This window comes from Squalius cephalus (genome assembly GCF_949319135.1).
Source record: "Squalius cephalus genome assembly, chromosome: 22".
Lineage (NCBI taxonomy): Eukaryota > Metazoa > Chordata > Actinopteri > Cypriniformes > Leuciscidae > Squalius > Squalius cephalus.
Window position 1 is genome coordinate 7,868,137 of NC_137143.1, and position 23,707 is coordinate 7,891,843.

General features: G+C 37.1%; 2 protein-coding genes and 1 long non-coding RNA gene across 5 annotated transcripts; 1 reads left to right on the plus strand and 2 right to left on the minus strand.

Annotated features, from left to right (window-relative positions):
* Window positions 1-13: 13 nt before the first annotated feature.
* On the minus strand, window positions 14-13,641 carry bmp7a (bone morphogenetic protein 7a). 2 transcript variants are annotated; one of them, XM_079857191.1, is made up of 8 exons: window positions 13,586-13,641; window positions 11,769-12,115; window positions 6,865-7,057; window positions 4,066-4,208; window positions 3,078-3,293; window positions 2,804-2,880; window positions 2,605-2,715; window positions 14-1,509 (listed from the first exon to the last, which is right to left on the minus strand). In XM_079857191.1, exons 1-8 carry the CDS (start codon window positions 13,609-13,611, stop codon window positions 1,360-1,362), a joined length of 1,263 nt encoding a protein of 420 aa, XP_079713317.1. In that variant the 5' UTR covers window positions 13,612-13,641; the 3' UTR covers window positions 14-1,359. The 2 variants fall into 2 exon arrangements, with proteins under 2 accessions (XP_079713317.1, XP_079713316.1); XM_079857190.1 differs by lacking the exon at window positions 13,586-13,641 and having other exon boundaries at window positions 11,769-12,366.
* Window positions 13,642-17,007: 3,366 nt separating this feature from the next.
* LOC307149870 lies at window positions 17,008-19,122 on the plus strand. Its single transcript, XR_013819632.1, has 7 exons — window positions 17,008-17,086; window positions 17,476-17,527; window positions 17,725-17,798; window positions 18,002-18,047; window positions 18,264-18,334; window positions 18,543-18,616; window positions 18,708-19,122. It is a non-coding gene; the product is annotated as an uncharacterized lncRNA (long non-coding RNA).
* Window positions 19,123-19,467: 345 nt separating this feature from the next.
* On the minus strand, window positions 19,468-20,979 carry smim7 (small integral membrane protein 7; the record flags this gene model as incomplete). 2 transcript variants are annotated; one of them, XM_079856459.1, is made up of 5 exons in its annotated part: window positions 20,900-20,979; window positions 20,711-20,752; window positions 20,572-20,630; window positions 20,148-20,238; window positions 19,468-20,045 (listed from the first exon to the last, which is right to left on the minus strand). In XM_079856459.1, exons 1-5 carry the CDS (start codon window positions 20,923-20,925, stop codon window positions 20,030-20,032), a joined length of 234 nt encoding a protein of 77 aa, XP_079712585.1. In that variant the 5' UTR covers window positions 20,926-20,979. The 2 variants fall into 2 exon arrangements, with proteins under 2 accessions (XP_079712585.1, XP_079712586.1); XM_079856460.1 differs by lacking the exon at window positions 19,468-20,045 and having other exon boundaries at window positions 20,144-20,238.
* Between the last annotated feature and the right edge of the window lie 2,728 nt (window positions 20,980-23,707).

Below are 23,707 nucleotides of genomic sequence, written 5' to 3' on the forward strand. Positions count from 1 at the left end.
AATACAAGAGATTGTGATAATGTGCTATTGTTTTTATTCAGGTATATTGAGAGGATCTTGATTGACACTCTTGTTTGACACTGGATTCATCAACAACAGAATGGGGGTCAGAACAAAACATATACACACATATTGAGACAGAAATTTAGCATGAGAACCTATTCTATGCTCGACTCGACATAAGTATGTACAATTATTAATGAATGAGATCCAAAGTAATTTAAATATATTCACTCGAAATCAATTGCCAGTGGAGTTGTAAACACAAAACTATGAGCTTGACTGAAGCCCCTAAATCCAGGTTTTTTTTATGACTGAGGAACTGATAACTGCTGAGAGAAAACATGTGTTCTTTCATGTTTATGCGATGAAACCAAAGTGACTCCAAGGCAAAATTGAATTTCATATTTTCTGAAGTCCTGTTTAAACGAATGCTGAACATATGTGAAAGGGTTTGTTGAGTGTCCTGAATGCAATTATGTGAAGAGTGAAAATATTGCTTTGACTCATTGTAACAGACACCCAGAACTTATATTTCTAACTCACATCTTGTACTGAAATACAGTGGAGTCTAAAAGACTGCGACTACAAGGAATTTCTGTGATTTAACATCTCATTTAAACCTGCAAATAACCGAATTTTGATGTAGAATTAAAAATAAATATTTAAGATTATAAATTCTCCCACCAAAGCACACATTTTCAAATCATGCTGAAAGAGGGACTTACCAGGTACTAAAACATTCTCAAATTCATATTTGTTTTTCATTCAACTTTTTACTCACATTGTTATGCTTATAATATAATTCTTAAAGGAAAGGAAATATTAAAAAATAAAATCATTTTCATTTCACCAAAACACAAGCATTTTCACTAGTGGTCTCAGATCTTTTGATAAGGTTAGTCATGGCAGGATTTTTCCAGAAATTACTTAAGTGAATTATATACAGAAAACATGCCATAGTGTGTACAAGTGTTTTTTGTAATTACAACCCTATAGAGCAATGTGCTTAAATCAATTGCATCTTCCCTGATCAGTCTGGTTAAATCTGTGAGGCTCTCTGTATCTGCTCATGTCTTCTTTGATACTCCAAACTTGGCTTTCTATACCGAAATGAAAGCCAGAAGGCCCCACACTTGACTCAGCTTTGGTCAACCTCAAACAATTCCAGGAGTTTTGAGTCTTACATGAAAATGAATGCTTTGAGGGTATTTTCTTCTAACAGAAAAGTCCAGTTTTGATCCAGTAATGAGTCTCTTTCCTCACTGGGCACCTGATAGTCACTAAAAAAAATAAGTATGTGCATCCCATATTTTTTCCATACTTTATGAATCCCTCCGGCAAGGGCAGAAGTAGTGATTAGTGGCATCCACAGGCTCTGACGACCATGTTGCGGTACTTTTTCAATATTACATTGGAACTGTCATCGAAGTACAAAACAGAAATTCCGTGCAGCTGAGTTGGAGCACAGCAGGGCTTTGGGACTGTTTCTGGGTTTATGAAATGGACCTAGAAAGACCAGAGAAATAAATTATTTAAAGTGAAAAATTATGATTATAACAGCTGCAGAGCATAAGTATATAAATGTTTAAAACTTGAATACATTTTTTATTAATAATGTCCATCTCCTGTTCAGAACTCCAAAGAGGGCCCTGCAAATTTAAGGGCTTAATTAAGGGCACTGTTCTTAACCCCAGGTTATTGTCGTTCTAAACCCCACTTTTAACCTCGGGGAAAGGAATGTTTCACACTTGTAATTTAGAAGTAGGGTTAACACCAAATGAAACACTGCTCCGGAGCAGGGTTAGCACCGCTTTTACAGCCTTGAGCCCAAACGTGCACAGCGTGAAACAATGCTGTTAAAATGTTATGGCTAGATGCTTCACAACAGACAACCAGTCAAGTACCTTATATTATTGTGTTTTGAACACAGAAACACTGCATGTTGTATAAAAATGTATAGAAAAATGTCAAAAGATGATGGAAAATGTGTCAGATGGTGTGACAAAGAGACTTTAATTTTTACATTTAAAGTTCGAAAGCTCCATTCAGGAAAAACTTGATAGTACAGTCAGAAATATATAATATGAGGAGGCACAATGCTAGAGCCTTTATGTAAACTGGTTGTGTGCTGTGTTGACACATCAAATATGCAAATTGGAATGTTCACCCAAGGTTTAGGATTTTACAGTGCAGTGTGAAATGCCATTAAATGAATATCCAGGATTAATTATTAACCCTGGGTAAATTATGAGCAGTGTGGAACGTGAAGCAAGATAACCCAGGATTCCGTTTAACTGGGGTTTAGAATGGCCAGGGTTAACTATTTCAAGTCAAGTGTGAAAAGCCCTTTAGAATACCTTGGCTCACAAATTTTCTACCAGTGAGGTTTGATATTATTGACGTGTCACCACATTTTGGTTGAGCTTTGAGTTGATCAATAATTTGACCCTATTGATTTTCATTATATGGACAAAAACATTCGAAAATAATCATGCAAAAAAGACAATTATATGAGACTGAAATTACACGTTGATCAGTAAATGATGAAAACATTTTTGGGTTAACCATTCATTTAACGTAAAAAATTATTGTGGGACTTACCAGTGTCTGTACAATAGCATGGTTTGTGGCATTCATATAAGAGTTCAAAGGAAACACACATTCTCCTTCACAGTAGTACGCAGCATAACCCTCTGGAGCAATGATCCAGTCCTGGAAATGCAGGAAAGATGAGAAAGTTTAGATGAGATAAAGGCATACAATAAAAGAGCAGTCTGAAACACTTAGCTCATCACAGTACCTGCCATCCCAGATCTCTGAAGCTCACATAGAGTTCATGCTTCTTGCAGCCTTGTTTGGGATCTACGCTGGCACCGTCTATATAGAACAGGAGGAAGGATAATTAAATGTAGAACATTTGTATGTTAATAAACTGTATATTTATTAGCGTTAGGTAGTATGATGGTATATACTGTATGTCGGATGGTAGAATAAAAAAATAAAAAAAATGCATAAGGCTGAAAATTACAACAATGAACAAACACAAGATAACATTTTATTGTAAAAAGTGTCACCTGTGGCCTCAGCTGTCTTTAAAGCCACCTGGCTGGGCGCAACACCAGGTTTGGGGTTTTTAGAACGGTGGTTACCCCTCTGTTTGTTTCCTGATGCGGAGCGTACACTACGGAGGTGGATTCCTGATGCTTTCAAAAACGCCACCATAAATGGCTGCTTATTCTGAGGTCCACTGCTGCCCACCAGACCTGCTCTCCTTGGGTTCATTCTCTCACCTACAGAGGGCGACATGAGTTGCATGATGACTTTAAGATAGATATTCTGCTGATGAGTTGCAAAATTTTGTTTTTGTTGTTCAGAACAACACTGGATCCCCCTGATGTTTTGAGACATTTTTTACATTTTTTTTTAAAAATATCTTCTTTTGTCTTTCACAGGTGAAAGAAATGCGTACAGGTTTGGTTTGACGTGATGGTGAATAAATGATGACAGAATTTAAATGTTTGCCTGAACTATCCATAAAGGGTTAGTTCACCCAAAAATGAAAATTCTGTCATCAATTATTCACTCTCAAGTCATTCCAAACCTGTAACACCTTCGTTCATCTTCAGAACACAAATGAGAAGCTTTCTGTCTCTCCATTTTCGACAGCTTATGCAACTAACACTTTCAAGCCCCAGAAAGGTAGTAAAGACATTGGCGATTTAGACAAGAAATTGGAGATTAATATTTTGTAAATAAAGTGGTAAATTATGTTTTATTGCGCAAAAAATGCACGCATGGAGTCAAATGGGTTCCTTTTTTTGATGCCTTTACTACTTTTCTGGGGCTTGAACGTAGTATTTGCGTAGGCTGTCAATGGAGGAACAGAAAGCTCTCAGATTTCATTACATAGATCTTCATGTGTGTTCCGAAGATGAGCGAAAGTCTTACGGGTTTAAAACGACATTATTTTGATCAACCAGCCTTTTAAGTACCATTCTGCCATATGGTAGGATGGTAGTTTGACAGGTTATGTTATAAAGATATCTTGATATTTGAAGTTACCATATGCGGTTTCCAGAGAAAGCTGCAGTCCCAAGTTCTGACCAGGTTTTATGACCCAGTGGTTACTGGTGACCGTGAGGTCAAATACCAGCCATCCTTCTTCTGCCGCCCATACGACTCTCGAGTCCAGCAGGTACAGCTCCCTAAGTAGGGTCAAAAGAGGTCATATATGGGTCAATAGCTCTATGCAACGATCGAAAAAAAAAAAAAGAGTAAATGATGACAATAAAAAACACATGTTGCTATGCAGGTCCTAGAATGTTCTGGGCCTACTGGTCCAAGTCTTCAAGGCCCCGCACATGACATACAGAGGGGGAAAAAACAAGATATTGTGGCTTTGAATTAAGAATTTGTTCCTATGATTTATTCATTTGTTTCCTTGTTTTAGGTAAATTGTGGCTTCTAATTTGTGGCCACAATACCTTTTTTTGTCATGCGATGGGCGCTGTACAAGTCAGTAGGAGTAACCCACCCCCAAATTTTTATGACATTCTAGTCCCGAGATATGGCTTGAATTGGGCCCCTCGTTCAGTGTAAGTCTATGGGAGTTTTCGTCTGTTTGATTGTCTGCCAGGTGAAAATTAAAAGTCAGATTGTTTAGTAGCAGTAGTAGTAAAGTAGCACACCAATCCTCAACAAGTCACATGAGTTTAAGGGAATCATTTATGATGCATTAAGTGTGAGGAACAAGATACATGCTGAACTTTAATGTTTATGGGTGAGTTTGTTGAAATAATTAACTCAATAATATTAAGACCAAGCACCACTAACTACAGACGTAGAATGATTAGACCTTCTAATTTATGTGGATTTAAATTTTCTATATATTTATAGTAAAGGTGGGGTTACATTAGCGAAATTTCACAGGCAAAATAGGTCCATTCATTGTCTATTGTAAATAGTGTACCCTGCTGAAAAATACAGCATAAACCCGGCATAAATTCCATGTTGGTAGCTAGTTGGTAGCCATAGCTGGTCCACAGGTACTCCTGCTTCCTCTGCTGTTGACCAGCAAACCAGCAACCAGCCTCCCATGCAGGTCCTAGCATGCGAAACATACCTGGTGACCAGAAATGCTGGATTTTTCAGCGAGGTAGAAATGTATGAAGCATAACTCACACATAGGTAACTTTCAAACCAAGCAGCTTCCTGGTCAACACAAAGCGAATCTGTGAGACCATAAAACTGTAACGAAATCTGCCAGAAATTTGCCAGACAATGGTAAATGTGGCCACACGTTAAATATCTCAATCTCAATGAGTAGTTTAAATGTAAAGCATAATTCATAATGTAGTCGAATAGGAGCATCATTAGCATTAACATCATGATTCCATCATGAGGTTTTCTTTGCAGACAAGGAATGAGAAGCTAAAATGTCATCTCATGCCAGAACTTGTTATCCTTCTCAGATAAAGATAACACAAAATAAGCTCTATTCCATGAGATAAGAACTTGAGGTCTGGCTCATATGACCCATAAAATCAAAAACAACTGACGCTGCACAGGCAACAACATGTTTCCAAGACAGCTCAAAGTTCTCTTTTATTAAATGTGGCGTTACTTAAAAGACATCAGATTATCCTCTGGTGATGAAAACAGGGGGCTTCTGGATGGTTCTCCTGAACAATGACTTGACTTACAGGTAGGATTTCAAACCTTGAGGGCATCAGGAGACTAGGTGTCTAGTCGCCTTGCTGTCTGTGCGCATCAACGGGGCGAACCGTCTCTGCATGACAATGGGAGAGGTGCAGGAAGGATGATTCACAATGGGTGGTCTTCACAGGGAATGTGTGCATCGGGGGTGGATAATGCTTTAGTGCGCATGTAATTTAGGACAAGCAATGGAGAACTTAAGAGAGAGAGTCTGTCTGAGCATGTCTCACCTGGAGGACTTCTTCAGGTTTGTTACTTTATGGACACAATCAGAACTTTCCAAAGAGGTGTGATCAAGGATGAGGGAATGAAGGGGAAATCATTTTGAGGAATGGGGTGTTTCTCCAGATGTCTGGGGCGAAGAACTTCCCTTCCACTGAGGACTTTGCATCTCAATAATTGACAGTAATAGCTTTGTAATGGCGGCGGCCCTCACTGCTTGTTAGTGGCCACACCGTAAATCAGATAGAGGAATTCTGTGGGAGCCCTGGCACTAGACATGTACCGTTGGGCAGACAAATCAGTGTGTGTGTGTGTGTGTGTGTGTAGGCCCATTCCTCCTACATTTAGGCTTAAAAAGTGTGAGTGGTGGCATATGTTTCATTTCAGACATTTCACTGTATTTTTTATTATGACTAGAGGCCATAAGACACTGCTCAATTAAAAACCCAACCAACTTGAACATACCATTAGCTTTCACATATCTGAAAAATTATATCCTTTACTCACAGCTGACACAATAAATAACAAAACCATTAAAGGCCCAGGGCAAACAGATGCACATCCAAATTAAAGTCAATGTGAAACACCATGGCCATTTTACTTCCAATATCGGACATATTTTACAATAGAACAGATTTTCAATGAAAGAACAAGACGTGATATCATACACTGATAATTGATTGGATCATGAAAGTGAGTGTTACATTCCACAATAGAACAGAAAGTTGGAGGGGAGGAGTTGAGAAGGGATTTGTAAAGTCAGTCGAAAAAGAAAGTAGTTTGAAAGAAGTATCAGTTGATTGCATTTTGAAATATCATGCACTGTTGAATCATGCACAATTGAACAAGGAATGTTCTTGGCAATGGCATGGGCTGAATGGCCAAATACAATTATTTTTTCTAATGTATTTTATAATGACATACCTTTTGGGCTGCTGTCGAAGCACCTGGAACACACTGACACGGAATGTCTCATTTTCATAACGCTCGTGCACAAAGTCCTTGTAGATACGGAACTCTGCAGCAGTCAAGGTTTCTCCCACCGGGATGCGGGAGAGGTCAAAGCGGAACTCTCTACGGTGCTGATGATATAAATGGAGGTCTTCATCTGGGTCCACTTCAGAAAGAGGGAGATGATTGAGTAAATGGAAGTTAATTTGTATGAAATGTAATTGAACTTTCCTTCAAGAACAAAACAGCCATTTCTATTATAATTTTATTTCTATTATCATTTCATTTAGCTGCACATAAACATGCAATAATCTATTATTAATATTAGCTATTTTAAGACAATAATGTGAAAAATAGTCACAGTGTGACTGTCCTTATTATGTGGATAGAAATATTATTTGGGGGGAAAAAATCATTATCTAATTGGTTAACTTCTATTTGTCACAGTCCACATTCATTTCTTGTCGAGTGACTCCCCCAATGTAATGTTATTAACTGATATTTTGCATAGAATTTATCTATGTAAAATGTCAGAATCTGTGCTGAGTTGGTTAAAAACTCAAGACGGGTTGGTCTCAATGCAAACTACAGGCTTTTGTCTCATTCAACTTCACAGTGCCGCTGCCCACTAATGAGTACACACACTCACACCACAGCATAAGTCACCATACCCAGACTTCATTCTGTCAGAAACACAGTCGAGTCACACTGAACGCTTACACTTGATTGCCTCACCCACATCACTGTGTCCAAAAAAGAAATGTTTGCTTCCATAAGCCAGTGATTGATCTGGGCGCTGGGTACCCTGGGGAGCACAGCTGGGGGAGAAACCACATGCCCTGCACTCACCCACCATAGACTTCAATCACACACATGTGCCAACCACAAGAAAAGCTCTGTTAAGAGCCTGGCCCGGAAACCAACGGTGCCCCACATATACATATACATATACGTAATGGATACACATGCACGTTCAGATGGTATATTGGTGGCTCAGATGGAGACTCCTTGGCATGCTAACCTGAGAGACCTGTTAACTGTGGTAAATTAATCTAATTCCGGATAAGGAAGAGGTCTTGTGTAGCATCTGGCTTGTTCCAAATATTCTAGACATGGTTGACCACATCTGGGACAAGGTTGTTCCTATCCTGTTGAAAAGACCACCACATCACCAGCATATGTTGGGTTGTGGATGCTGGGATCAACTAGCTTCACCAAAGATGATTTCTGGTCACCATTCCAGCATAACCTTCTGAACCATCATGGAAATTCAAACAGTTCCAAGCTAATATTTTCATTGGGGTAGGCCTCATTTCCTCTGTTCTTGGCAATTGGCATCTGAATCTGTTAATCCATACTCATAAACATCTCCATGAGTGCAGAGAAAAAATTATAATAATATGAATGAAGTCTTAGCCGACACAGACTTGACGCCTGTGTTGTTTCCTCCCAAGCCTAACTCAGCTAAGGCCATCCTTAGAATTTCCAGTCTGGTGGTGGCATGAGCAGAACATTTCCTGGAGTTATTGTGGTGTTTTTACAATGCTAACCAATCTGTCATCCTTGATTAACACCCCTCCACTTACTCCAAGGTTTTCAAGTGACCTCCTGCAGGTAAGCAGGGAATAAGTCATGATGATTCCTCATCTTTTCATGCACATCCTGTCTGTGAGTTTGTGAAATCTTGCGAAGATTTGAGTCTTTCCCTACATCTCACTATCTTGCGAGAGCACAGTTACTGGTGAAGCACTCTGAGAGGAAGAACTCGGAGGTATGTGCATACTCAAAATAGCGAGTCATTTGTTTGACCGCAATTAAACAGTGGAAAGAATAACATGGGTATTTTATGGAGGTAATAATTGCTTGTATAAGGTTTGGTGCATTTATGTGAAATACCATATGATGCAATGATCTGCGCTCAGATATGCATGCTGCACCATGTGATGTGTTCTAACACTTAATTCTTGATCTGAGGACAGGAATGAGGGTCAATATACTTGGCAGAACAAACCATTTTAATTGTTATAATCTCTGTTGAGCTAAACCAATTACTCTTGCAGTTGTGGGATATGTGCTATCAATCAGTTAAAGGTTTTAATCAAATTATATACATGACAATCAATCAATCAATAAATCAATCGCATATATCAATATTTGCTTAGAAAAACCCTCAAAAGACGATTCAAAAATAATTAAATTATTGCATAAACTTTACAAATAGTGGTTTTAGAAGTTAACAAGAGAACATTATATTGTCTCAATGCTAGGCTAAATGCTAAATATCAGACAATGACAAATGTGTTTTCTGAGATGGCTGAAAAACTAATTGGGGGTCTAATCGGCTTTTGATACCAAGGCAAGAAATCTGAGGTAAGATCTGCTTACTTTCTTCAAAATCAGCTTATGAACATAAACAGGTCGATGTGTATGCTGCTTGTTGTACGAGCTTCTACTTTGAGTTTAGAGTTGCAGGGAATTTGGATTAACAATTCACATAAGGGATTACTGTTCAGTTTTGTTTGGTTATGATAATCTTGGTCGACTTTTTATCTTAAATGTAAACTGACTAGGTGTCTGCTGCAGCCTCATGTTCCATGTCAAACAATTCATTTAATGCCTTTTTGGCTTAAAAACATGCCAGTCTAAATGTGCCAGGCCAAATAAGTGCGAAAGGTCTTGATTTTGATAAGAAAGGTTGGGGAGGATTTTTACATTTTCATGGAGCATCAGTGTCTGTGTCAAACTTCCAAGTGAAACACGTAAACATGGAAAATGGGAGTCATTTTAACCACAAGCTGCTCTATGAGGTCACAGCCAGGTTGCTGGAAAACCACAACCTCTTTGTAAATGAAAACTAGAAAAAGAAAGTTTGGAAAGCAAACTTTGATGTTAGCTTGACAACGCATTCAATTTTACTTTTTTTTTTTTTTTTTTTTTTTACAATTAAACTTGTATTTTATTTTATTTTTATTAGGTCCATTCCAACCAGTTTTAATCTTAGTCTGTCAAAACAGACAAGAACAGAAGAATGTCAGAATTATTAACACATTAATATTTTAGATAGTTGGATTGAAAAAACCTTGACAGGAAGTTTAAAACAGTTTGAAGGTTATATAAACATTGAAGAGAGGTGTGAAGTTTGAAGGTTGTTATATAATCATTGTGTGCTTATACTATTTGGTAGTTTGAAGAGAGATTTCAGGTTTGAAGGGAAGCATGTCTACCTAGGAGGTTGTGGTTACTTGACAAGCTGGTTGCTTGGTAGTTGCTAGGGCCTTTAAATGTGTTTCCTCAGGTGATTTCTAGGTAGTTGCAAAGGTTCTAGCTGATTGCTACATGGTTGCTAAGGTGCTCTGAGTAGTTGCTAGGGTGTTCCGGGTGAAATTATTCTGCCAGTCATCAGAAAGAAAACACCCTGTGCTACACCAGCCCGATCACCCCGTCCAACACTGATTCCAAACACATCATACACCTGCCCACTCATTAAATGTCATTTTGAAATTTTTTGAAATTGAAATTCTAGCGCATTGGAATACTGTTTCCTTTGTCCAAGGGAAACAAAGACAGGAATTGGGTATAAGAAATGTTCAAGGAAATCCCTGACCGGATCTTGCCCTTCTGGACTTAATAATACACACTCTGGCAAAGACATTTGCATCGTTAGTTTCAATTCACACAACTGCATTAATGCTCACATCTCGGAATAAAATTAAAGCCCCGCATTTCAAATATTCAGCATCTCTTTCGACAACACACATACACACTTTTCACACAAACTAAGAGGTCTAGTCTTGAAAGCAAGAGTGTTTGGATGATGTATGTGACCCTCCATGTCTACTGCCCTCAGCACTCTCCAAAAAATGCCTCCCTAAATCCTAGTCATGCGAAACAAAGCCCTATTAAACCCCATGTCTCAGAGCTTTGAGAAGATTCTGTGGAAATTGGATATGCGGTTGCTGGCATACATTTAACAGTTGAATAAGTCAATTTAGGAAAGTAAAAAAAAAAAAAAAAGGTTACTATATGTACTTACGATATTAATAACAGCACATTTTGCATAATTACAAGTAACTAACCAAACCAAACCCTAACCGTAACTCTATAGTAAGTACAGGTTAATTAATTTTACTCAGTCCCTTTTTGAGTAAGAACAATGTAAATACCTTAAAATAAAGAGTAACCCCCCAACAAATTATCTCTCTGAAATAGAATTATTGCATAACACATTATTTGTATGAAAAATGACAGCTGCTATCCCAGATTTGGGCATTCATTTGCTGAACACATTAAATATTAAGAATATTTAAGATATTTAAGATTTGAGCTAATCACATAGGCTACATAATCTCATTTATATCTAAATATAGTTTAGTATATGAAATTGAGGAATTAATTAAAGTGTTTTCACAACAAAATAATCACAAAAAAAAAAAAAAGTAAAAGCAAATGGCTTTGGCAGCAAAGGGTCATTCTCCAGTTAATACACCTTTTTATAATGTAAATAAACAAGAGCCAAAAATAACTTTTTGTCATCTCCAAAGAGTCATAGTTCTCAAGAACCCAATACAACCAAAATGGTTCTTGATATGAAAAGGGGTTCTTTGCTTGACCTAAAAACCATTAAAAAAAAAATAAAAATAGCCTAAATCTAAGAGTAAATTATGGAATCACCAAGAATCAGAATCCTAATATCCTCTTTTCTAAACTGATTAAATTACAACATGATAACTGATCTGATATTTAATTTTACTCTTAAGTTACAGGATTCGCGTTTTGCTACCAAATTACTTTAGCAATCCATAGACACTTTTACAATTTTTGTTTAATTTTTTTTAGGAATGATGTGTTTTAAAGATGATATATCATAAGATGCTTACCCAGATTGACAAAGCTCATCACCATGTCGGCATCGCTGAGAAAACGACTGTCCTGTTGGGTCATCATCGGGGGTCCCGGGGTCGTGTACGCCGGTTCATACGAGAACGCAATCCCGCTGCGTCGATCTCCGTCCTCCAGGATGGCGTTATACAGATCCAGCATGTACATGGGAGCTGCGGTGTGTCTCTCGAGCAGGAGCGGACGGGGCCGGTGCGGCAGCCCGAGGATGGAGAGGATCTCCCGCTGCATCTCTCTGCGCTCCTGGCTCTTCAGCCGCCGCTGGATGAAGCTGGACTGAATGTCATTCTCCAGGGTGAAGTTAGCTTGCATTGCGTCCGCGAGCACACTGCAACCACACGCCACTATCAAAGTTGAGATCAGCTGCACTGGAATCATATTGAATAACTTATCCTTGAAAATAATAATGAAGAATAAGTCCTAGGCTGATTAGATAACTTGAAGTCTTGCTACTTCATTAGATTATATCATGAAGCTGAGTTGATTTTAATCCTGAATGTGTTGAATAATCCAGACCGGAGATAAATCCAGCATGATCTGTAATGTTGCACTGATGGTCTCGTTGCTTCTGATGTGTCTACACGCTTTAAATAGCCCGCTGAAGCTCGTGGGTGGGGCGCGCGCACATGGGCTGTCTTTTAGTAAACAACATCATAAACATAAGCCTACTATACTTTGGTGAAAATAATGTCCTAATTAGTACAGGCACATTTCTATAGCCTATACGTTATTATAATTAGAGATCAGTTTTACTCTTTGGAATAGCTCGATGTCTACAATGCTGACCCTACTAAATAAGCAATCAAACAAAAATAAAAGTAAATACAATTAAAATAAATGCTTTTTCAAAGAAAAAGGCTCTGGTCATGTGACTATTTACCCAACCTAAAAAAAAAAAATACAGTTTGCTTTTTCAACTATAATTGACAACTATAAAATATTGGGCTAAGACATTGGGCTGTCTTTTAGTAGGCTAAACAACAGTATTAAAGTGATAGTTCACCCAAAATTCTGTCATCATTTACTCTCCTTCAAGTTGTTCTAAACCTGTATGAAGTTCTTTCTTCAGCTGAACACAAAATAAGATATTTTGAAGAATGTGGTTAACCAGTTTCTGGTCCCCACTTCCCCATTGACTTATATAGGAAACAATATAGGCTACATAAGTCAGTGGGGAAGTGCCACTAGTGCCCCAACCAGTGGGGACCAGAAACTGGTTACCCACATTCTTCAAAATCTTCCTTTATGTTCAGCAGAAGAAAGAACTTCTTATGGGTTTAGAACAACTTGAGGTTTAACTATCCCTTTAACAATAGTTTGGTGGAGAATGTTTCCTAATTAGTAGGCTACAAGTAAATGTACATTTACTATTGCTCACCGATACAAACTGCTGGCCTTTCATTTGCTGTTGACAACTCTTTGTATTCAACAATTTTTCCTTGTAGACCCCAAAAACTAAATGTGGGTCACAAATGTGTCACAAGTTATGGGATTTAGTTCATATGGAGAACTCGGCAACCATTGATTTCTTCAAAATACCAGTACAGTTATTGTTACAATAAAATTGGGGTATCTTTAAGCCACCAAAGTTATAAAAAAATAAGTAAAAAAAAGCAATAATGAGATCCCATATTCATGCATTATTATTTTACAGTGGTAACCATAGCTGTGGTATTTTGGTGGAAACTATATCACGTGATGCATTTTTGTACATTTAGCTATCGCTTGCTCAGTGCCATAACAGAATTCTGCTTTATTTAGTAGCCTTATCCATCTGAACACACAATCACCACCTGACCTGATCAATGAAAACACCCAGCACATCCTTGACCTGTAGCCTGCCACAGGGTACGCTGTAACATTCCGTCCGCCTTAATCTCTGTCCGATTAGGGAACAAACATCAGGCAAGTCATGACAGGACCCTGTTGGGGATTCTGAAAGTCAGAATGACAGCTTCAGCATGGTGATCTGCCATGTTGAATGACTGACCACCTGCTGTGGTTCGGGCTCCTTTTCCCTATGAGCAGCCCGGAGACACCAGTCTGGCAACCAGCACCACCCTCCTGCTGTGTTTCCAGTCTGCTTGCACCCGCCAGCCTGAGCCAAAAGGTCAAATGAGTCCCACACCCTGGTTAGCTCATACGTGCACTGCCCATGCTGAAAGGCACCAGTGATCTCACCAGCAACACTCTTTGTCCTACGATTAGTCCTTCCCAGACACTTTTCCTCTGCAGACCTGGGCTTTCGTTTTGGTGAGGGATGATGGTTGGGGGGGTTGACAACCCAGAAAGTTGTCCTGGGCCTTGTGATGAGGGTGGCCCCCTAAGGTTAGCCTACTCATTGGGCCCCAGAAAAGAACAGGCCAACCCATAAAAATTGCTGCAGACATCCATGATTGTTTCACTGTAAAAAAACCCAAATCTGTCTCTCTTTGAAGCTGCCTCTCCTCTTTTTGCGATCATAATGTGTACTTAAATTAGTAGGATCTGCTGTGTGTTTTTTAAATGTAAACTGTCAGGAAATAATTACATTGCTCATTCGGATTCGTCATGAGAATAACAAGACATCGACTTCATTCAACATGATTTAACCCTGTAAATCTCTATTTCACAATAATATGTCTTAGGATATGTACAAGCTTTATGAACAAAGTTCTTTGGTTTTTATTGCTGGGGGCGGAGACAGGGGGAGGGGGATAAACTTTCCTCAAAATCACATTTGATACATTTTACCATGATTTTTCTAAAAAATATATGTAGCTAGCTATGGATCAAGTAAACCTATAAGTAAAAAAAACAGTAAAGATTTCACAGAAAAGAGACACGTGTATCATGACCTGATGTCTTTACAATTGAAAGCCTTTTGCTAAAAAAGTATCATCAGATGACAGAAGGCAGGATAAATTGTAGGCTATAAAACATAGCCTGGGTTTCCCCATGCTGCCTTGTGCAATTTTATTCACGCTGCTAGGCAGCCTGGATTCCATGGACCAGATTTTCCCCTCAAAAAGGGAACCAATCACAGAACGGGGAGGGAGCAGCAAAACGATGACGACGTCTATGCGACACACCGAAGCAGTTTGTTTATATCTATGGATCCAACATGGCAGTAGACGCGAAGTTACCTTTCGATGCAGCCTTAGATAGTGTTCTAAGTAGTTTAGAACGCAAGTTTATTTCGTCTTCTTCCTCGTCGAATTTCTGTCGCTCTACATCTGCTGTCTATGCTCTACATGCGTCATCTGGTATAATTGAAACGATTGGCTATGATCTACGTACAGGCGCATTTGATAGACATTCGTAGCGCCCAATAAACGGCTCTGGGCATTCGTAAACCACGCCTCAAATACGAGAAAATGAACATGTGGTTCCCAGACCACGTCTCAATGAGAAAGAGGTCTGACGTTAGCCAGGCTATATAAAACAGGCTTTTCAGCAAAGTTTTTTTCATGTTGATTATTTAAAATATGATACACCTTGAGTTTTTGCGGTTTTAGTGCTTAAAAGTTCAAAACCATATAGCCAAAACATGCATGTTACATGTTATACGTGTTATTTGGGTTATCTTTTCATTTTGGTCAGTGGTTTTCCTCCAATTCTACCAATTAGCCCATGGGAGTTTAAGATCTTGATTCCTAAACAAGCCAGAAATTAGTCAACATTAAGCTAATAACCCAGAAATGGGAACAAAGAAGCATACTCAAACAAAGCAATTGACAGGTATGATCTCTCAAACAAGATCATGTTGCAACTGCAAAAAGCCACTATTTAAACCATTTAAACCATATTTGGAAAAGCTATTCAACCTGTTGCACTATTCGATTGCTTAATTGAGCATGTTAACTAGGCCTACTTGCATTGTTTGATTAATCGCTTCTGCATGCTTTAAATTGCAAGTTACTTGGATAAACACACATGCTGTAGGCTATATCAAGTGCAATCGTATTGGTAAGAAAAATATATCACGTTTGAATTACAATTTTTAAAAAATAATATTCCTTAGCCTACATGATTGAAGATTTTTAGCAAGACTAAAAGCAGTGCTTCACACGTTTTGCAGGGATGTTTTGCACCAGAGACACATGGGGGAAGGGGTCTTTTAATGTCAGTTGTTGATGGGAGATAATCCTACCACGGGTAATTCACGACTTTAGTTTCTTTGTGCTAAAACAAAGAACTAGGAGCCGCTCTATGTATGTACTCGACTTACAAAACACAAGATATGTGCTAATGTAATCACACAAATAGGCGCTAATTGCCATGAACGTGCAAGTTCGTGCGTCTCAAGTGCGACCGCAATCTGCCCACCCTAGATAGGCTACCATGCATAACATGACGAAATAGGCTAATAATAATAGCCTACTTATAATAATAATAATAATAAGAAGAAGAAGAAGAAGAAGAAGAAGAAGAAGAAGAAGAAGAAGAAGAAGAAGAAAATACTAATACAAAGATTAATATTATTTAAATATAGGTTTATTTAAAATAATAATAATAAGATGGGCGTGGATATATCAAAAGGCTCACAATAATTTGGGGTTAATGTCACTTTTTGTCCGGCGGAAATTATGTGGTTATAGCAATTTTTTAAGCTGACATTCTACAACGTAAAGGAGTATGTATTGTACTTTAGTAACCTCTAGTAACCTCATAAGACAAGTGGGCACTTTTAAAAGGAAAGCAAATTTCCAATTTAGCCTATACTGCCACCTTCCGGAAAAAATATGGTAAAACAAGGAGATGAATCGTCAACTAGCAATTTTAAAGCCATTTTTTGTTTTATCTAAAGTATGTTTCGAAATGTTCCAGGTAGTAAAATCATTTTACGTTATGTTGCAATGGGGAAAAAATGGAAAATTAATTTTGTTCTTATGTAGCCTACAGCGACACTTGTGATTTTTATACAAATTATTTTCAACCATATAAATTAAAAAGGGATTTTTAAAAAAAACTCTTAAAACAAGAGTAGCCTATTATTGCATATTGCAATTCATGATCATGGTCAATCTAGTGATAATCTTCAGGGATGTGCATTTATTCTAAATAAATAACAACACAATAACATAAAGAGGGACCCAAGCTGTTTTTTTTTTTGTTTTTTTTTTTTTTGTTTTTTTTTGCGTGTAACATCACATCCTGAATGGTTAAAATTATGTTAAAATATAGCCTTTGGGTTTGTCGCATTTGTCTTTGTAATCGCAACAATCTATCACTGCGCAAGTGCGCATGCGCGCGGCCGCGGACTATATAACGCGTGGTCGCCTACTTGTTCTTCCCAGTTCCTTCTTCTTTCTGCAGGGTAAGCAGTTTACTTCTATTTATCTTCGAGAAGTGTTTTTAGAAAAATGCTATTTTGTATAAAGTTATTGAAAAATACGCGTTGTGCTTAAATTGTTTGGATTAAAAAACTAAAATGAAGGAGGATTTGTATAGTTTAGGCTCTGACCACGTGGCTCGTTTCCGTTGGAAGCGGAAAGGTTTTTAGTCCTTGGAAACTTGATTGATTGAATATTGTAACGTTTACTCACATACAACGTAAATAAATGTACAAACACATGCTGTTAATGTGAGTGTTTCATCGTAGCTTCATACCGGCTGTTATTTCAGTTACTTTGTAGCAGATTATTTGTAGTTGCTTAATTTTTTCTTTCAATATATTTGACTCGCTTTATTTTGTTTGTTTTACAGTATGTGGGCTGTTGGGAAATGGAGCTTTGCTCTAGCGCATACTCAGATCTTGGTGAGTTCAGATTCACCCTAGACTCTTGTTCAAAACCTCTGGTAGCAATGATGACTAATCGTTTTTCCCCAGCAGATCGACCCTGTTGACTTAAATAAATAAAAAAGCCAAATTAACTGAGAAACCAGACTGTTGTAACAACTAGAGATTCAAGTTTTTGTTAAGGTAATTGACCTTTACTACTCCCCTTCCCACAGACCATGCTAAAACCTAATGGATAACCTCCCGTTCATCAGGCTTTGTTTCATGAGTCTTACACGCACTCAAACAGGTAAGGCTGAACTTGTTCTGTCTGTGTAAGTTATTTACCTGGTGCACATGATGACTGATCTTTTTTCCCCAGCAGATCGACTATGTTGACTTCATTTAAAAAAAAAAAAATAAGCCAAGTGAACTGAGCAACCAGACAGTTGCAAGAACAATAAATTTAAGATCTATTAAGGCAATTCATCTTTACTACTCCCTTCCCCACAGATCATGCTAGGACCACCTGTTCATCTGGCTTTGTGCTCTCAAACAGGTAATGTAAGGCTGAACCTTTTGTTGGGAGAGTGTGTTTGTCATTAACCTGGTGCACATGATGACTGATCTTTTTTCCCCAGCAGATCGACTCTGTTGACTTAAAAAAAAAAATAAAAAAAAATAAGCCAAATGAACTGAGCAACCAGACCGTTGCAAGAATAATAAATGTAAGGTTTATTAAGGCATTTCACCTTTACTGCTTCCTTCCCCACAGATCATGCTAGGACCAAATGAATAACCTGTTCATCTGGCTTCGTTTCATAAGTCCTACACTCTCTCAAACAGGTAAGGCTGAACATGTTCTCGGGACACTGTCTGTGTTTGCCATTTACTTGGTGCACGTGATGACTGATCTTTTTTCCCCAGCAGATCGATAGTGTTGACGATTGCTCTAACCTTTAAGCCAATTTATCTGAAGCGCCACCAGACTTGTTGGCATACAAAGTTAGAGGTGCATTTCTTGTTCTTTAATTTACTTTTGTGTCCCTTTCAGAAGATCAAATTCGGTAATTCAAGAGGACCTTTAAATGAGTGACCTTTGATGGATGGCAACATGAGGCAGTTGAGGTGTGTTTTCCTAGTATTTGTGTATATATAAAGAATGGAAAAGAAACTAACTTCAATTTGAAAGTCTTATGGTTTCTTGTACACCTTCTAGGGCTTTGAGAGATTTGTACCCTGATGGCCCTTCAGTGCCAAACCTACATGGAGGTGCGTTCTCTACCAAGCAGCCCACATTTACCTGTGATGAGGGAGAAAAACCTTTTTTTTTTTTTTTTTTAATAAACCTGAACTATCAAAACTTTGCGTTTTTTGTGCCATGTTATAACTGGCAGCTGAGTGAATTTAATGGTTGGTTTGTGACCTATGTCACAGGGTTTGTATGCCAGAATTATAATACAAAATTTAAGAATAAGTCATTATAAACTTTAATATATTATTAAATGCATTGTATTTTTGGATACCTTAGCTGTAATTTGAGTTTAAAAATCCCTAAATACAACCGATATTGTTTGATAAATGTGATCTCTAATTGTAGTCCTTGAAAATAAAGTCCTGTAATTTCAATGCATACATACGTATTTTCTAATTGATTCAAGTGATTTTTAACATGCCATTTCTTTGACCTTGAAATGGTGTGTAGGCTAAAAGTGTATAAAACTGGTAGGAATTTAAAGAGTTCAGTAAGATCCTCAGGACTGGTGCTTCTGCAAACTAACAGCACTCACACGCTACAAGATAATGTTTGACTGAGATTTCCTGAGTTCACAGTCTGGAATCTGGTTGTTTGTGAATGGAATCGTGTGTTGTGCCATTTTTGTCACATCGTGGCACTTCACACTGACTATAGGAACAACTTTTTTTGACATTTATGGTCTCCCATTTAAAAAAATCTTTTAGTGTGGGTCAGTCAATGTGGTGTATGATACTTCAGGTAAATATTTATTCCTAACCTGAAAGAAAAGTGCCTCGATGCATTTAACACTGACATTTTCATAGCAGAATTGAATTTTCTACTGTACACAATTTTTAAAAAGTGTTTAACATTAATCAAGCAGTAGCTTTTAAGAGGTGTAATTTATTGTTTCAATTCATGATCATCTCCCATACAGAGATTTTACATTACTAGACTGCACATTAATTTAAACCTAACTCTTTTTGGGTAAAATACCTGGCAGTAGTTCTATAGGGTACTGTGAGAAGGCTGTTCTCACTCTTCTCTGTAGAGCACAGCAGTTTTAAACTCTACTTTTTATTTGAACAAAAACTAATTCCCATGTGCCCTGTCCTCATTTGATTAACAAAAAGTAAAAGCAATATTAATCATACACACTTTTGTACAAAATATACAGATGACTGGTGAGTCTATGTATAAGACTTAAAGACGTTCTGCACCATTACAATATAACCATTACATGAGATCCGCCCAATAATTAAATATTTTGTGTCTGTAGTCATCCTCACTGTAACAGCCATGTATTATGATCCAAATAACCTGAAAAAAAAAAAAGACAAAGAACACTATTACATAGTAACACCTCCACAAAACAGCTTTTAATATTGCATAACAGCGTGAAAGTAGGATGTCAATACTTACACGATCATGCAAAACATGATGAAAATGTTCCAAAGGGATATGAATATGCGAAAGTACCGCAGACTCAGCAAAAACTCTCTGATGTTGTCACCTAAATACAAATAATACATGATAAGAGTCAAATATGATACAGGGCTACTTGGAAAAATTTAAATTCTGGAGGCAGAAATACAGCATTTATCTAATAATATTCTAGTCTTTATATACTTTTTACAACATGGACCACTACAACAACACTTTTGACATTTTTCATAGATAGACAGATAGATGTTTATACCAAGGGACATCAATAATAATAATAATAATAAAAACTATAGTTGACACTTCATGATGACCAAAAAGGAAGTATTTTACTATCAGTGAATTAATATTACAGCACTAAATGAACTATTACTTCGTTACAACGTTCAAGATTTGCTGTTACCAGTACTGGATGATCCAGATTCATCACCAAACCCTTGAGACTGTGTTTCCCTCTTCTTTCTGCGCAAAGACACCGAAACGATTAGCAAGCAATCTCCTCGAAACTAAAACTGTCACATAACTTTTGTGTCTTTACTTACAGTTTAAAGTTGAGCACAGCGCCAGCGTTCATGAGCAGTGTGCTGAAAACGCAAGAAGATGTGTGACGTGGACAGGAAAACAAACAGCTGTTACACAGTGACATTCATATACTAGACATATGAACATCACAAATAACTTCCTATTTAATAAAAAACGTTTCCAGCATTAAAAGAAACAGTGCAATTTACCCCACAATTAAAAGATCTCCGATCATTTTGGCCGATTATATCCGCCTCGGTTCGTCCTCTTCTTCTTCGATCTTTGTATAAGTAGAGTATAAGTCGGTGGATCATCATCGCCACCTGACGGCTGAAAAAGAACACGGCAATTCTGCTCCTGAGCACTCCGATATGCAACAGCTGCATGCACCCCCTTCAAAGGTCCAAAAACAACACCAAAAACAAAAATAATAGTAATAACAATAATAACATATATTAGCTGATTTATTTACTTTTACAATCAATTTTAATTTTACTAATACAATTTTAGGTTTTATGGTTAATAAGTCAGCATTTTAATCATGGCAACTGCTGAATAATTTTAGCATGTTCATGGATATGGCAATGTTATGTGGTGATCTCGGTGGTGGTTGGCGGAAATCAAACTGTGAAAAAAAAAAAAAAAAAAAAAAAAAAATCAACCTGCAGTAACAGACATAAGCTACATAAATTCCGAAGCAGATCTCAACAGGTGGAGCTGGGGGAGGTGGAGGGTTTCAGAGGAGCTCTAACAGCGCACTGCTTACACTCACTCAACCAGACTATTTAAAAGTTGATCAAGCAAGCTCTTTGGCTGCAGAATCAGCTGAGCAAATCAGCTTTGGTCATGTAAATAATGTAGCAATGTACTGTAAAAAGTGAACAGTTGGATCAACTTAAAAAAATTACTTCAATTGGTAACACCTAAAGAAATTAAGTTTTCTCAACTTAAATTATCACATTTTATAGTGAAAAACGTGATAATTTAAGTTGAGAAAACTTCATTTCTTTAAGTGTTACCAATTGAAGTAATTTTTTAAAGTTGATCCAACTGTTCACTTTTTAGTAGATTTTGTACCATGGTACAAAAAAACAAGCTATTGCCATCAGAAAAAAAAAAAAAAAAAAACCACACACACACATGAATTTCCCATGTTTTCCATTCTAAATTTATATTTTAATGTTCACCATGTTACATGACCAAAAATCCATTCCTACCATTGAAACACCAAACTAAAGGCTATAATGCAAAGAAAGCATATTCAAAGAATAGCATATGACAGGATTATAATTTTTCGGTAGTATTATATCACATCGTGAGTGTATATGTGACCCTGGATCACAAAACCAGTCATAAGTCGCACTGGTATATTTGTGGCAATAGCCAACAATGCATTGTATGGGTCAAAAATATCGATTTTTCTTTTATGCCAAAAATCCTTAGGATATTAAGTAAAGATCATGTTCCATGAAGATATTTTGTAAATTTCCTACCAAAAATATATAAAACATTTCTTTTTGTGAGTGAATGCAGCACAATCGCGAACATAAATGATCAACTTTAAAGGCCATTTTCTCAATGTTTTGATTTGTTTTGCACCCTCAGATTCCAGATTTTCAGATAGTTGTATCTTGGCCAAATACTGTCCCATCCCAACAAATCCATACATCAATGGAAAGCTTATTTATTCAGCTTTCAGATTATGTATAAATCTCAATTTCCAAAAATTGACCCATGCGACTGGTTTTGTGGTCCAGGGTCACATATTAGCACCTTTTGTTTTCTTGGGGCATCTGAGCGTTTGGGAAGCGGTGACGCATGACATCACGGGGGGGGGGGGTTGGGGTTTACACTTTCTTGATTTAATAAGCCCACATCTATCTGGAATCTGATCCCTAGGGGGTTTAAAGTTCGTATTAACCTGTAATATAATGAAAATCCCTGTTCCCTTTTTAGGCAAATGTTATTAGCTTGGTCCCTCATCTTTAAACACAACTGTACACCTCACTCTTATATAATTAAGAATAATAAGGACATAAATCTCTTTTCTTTGATAGTTGGTTTAAAAATGTTATTATTTTTGTATCTCAACTTTTCAATCAAGATGGTTCCACTATTCTGAATTTGCATGGAATTCCTGTTACTCCAAAAGAGTTTGCAATTGTGGTGCTTTTTAAAGGATTTTCTTTTTTGTCTTTTTGTCACTCAGTGGAGACATTAAACAGTGCCTTTCTTCATCCAAAAAAACAAAAAAAGTCTTGTTTCAGAAGGAATCTGTTTCTATGCCATATGTCATTTCTTAATGGTTTTGTAAGTGACATTCCCTGGAAAAAAAGTTTGGACATTACCTCACAAATACCTGATAACTAACAAAATGAGAGAAATTACCTTTAAGTTAATTCATAGGTTTTGCCCAGATAAGTGCTCTCTCAAAAGACTTAAGAATGATATCTGTTCTTTCTGTTTAGAGAAACCTGAAACTACTGCTTAACTGACCTTTTGGTGTGACGTCTGTGATTTTATCAAATGTGATGCGAATCCTAACTTTGAATTTACAATGGAAATGTAATTTTTGGTTTTCACGAATGTATCTTATTTTCTGTTAGCTAAATATCACATTCAAAAATGTACATTGTCTAAATGCAATCCTTTTTTAAGATTTAACCTGAAATGAAAATGTATTTTGAATCTTTTGAGTTCTCTTAAAACGTAAAAGCTATAGGAAACACAGTGGCTGTGTTTAAGGACTTAATCTGGACTGAGAGACTGAAGGACTCTGGAGTATTGTTGTATTATGTTATGACAATGATGATAATTGTTGTTAATGTTTCCCCCCCCCCCCCCCCCCTTTTCTTTTCTTCAAGTATTTATTTAAAAAAAAAAAAAAAAGCAGGGCCATGACCATGGAAATATGAAACAATGACTTTTATTTTATTTATTTATTTATTTATTTATTTATTTATTTATTTATTTATTTATTTAATTTTTTTTTATTATTATTATTATTAATTTTTTTT

Excerpts from the sequence above, each read along its gene's own strand:
- bmp7a (XM_079857190.1), bottom strand. The coding sequence starts at position 12,165 with ATGATTCCAGTGCAGCTGATCTCAACTTTGATAGTGGCGTGTGGTTGC. Across the intron at positions 4,209-6,864 it reads CTTCGACAGCAGCCCAAAAG|GGAGCTGTACCTGCTGGACT; the intron begins GTATGTCATTAT and ends GACCCTACTTAG. Across the intron at positions 2,716-2,803 it reads TCAGAGATCTGGGATGGCAG|GACTGGATCATTGCTCCAGA; the intron begins GTACTGTGATGA and ends CTGCATTTCCAG.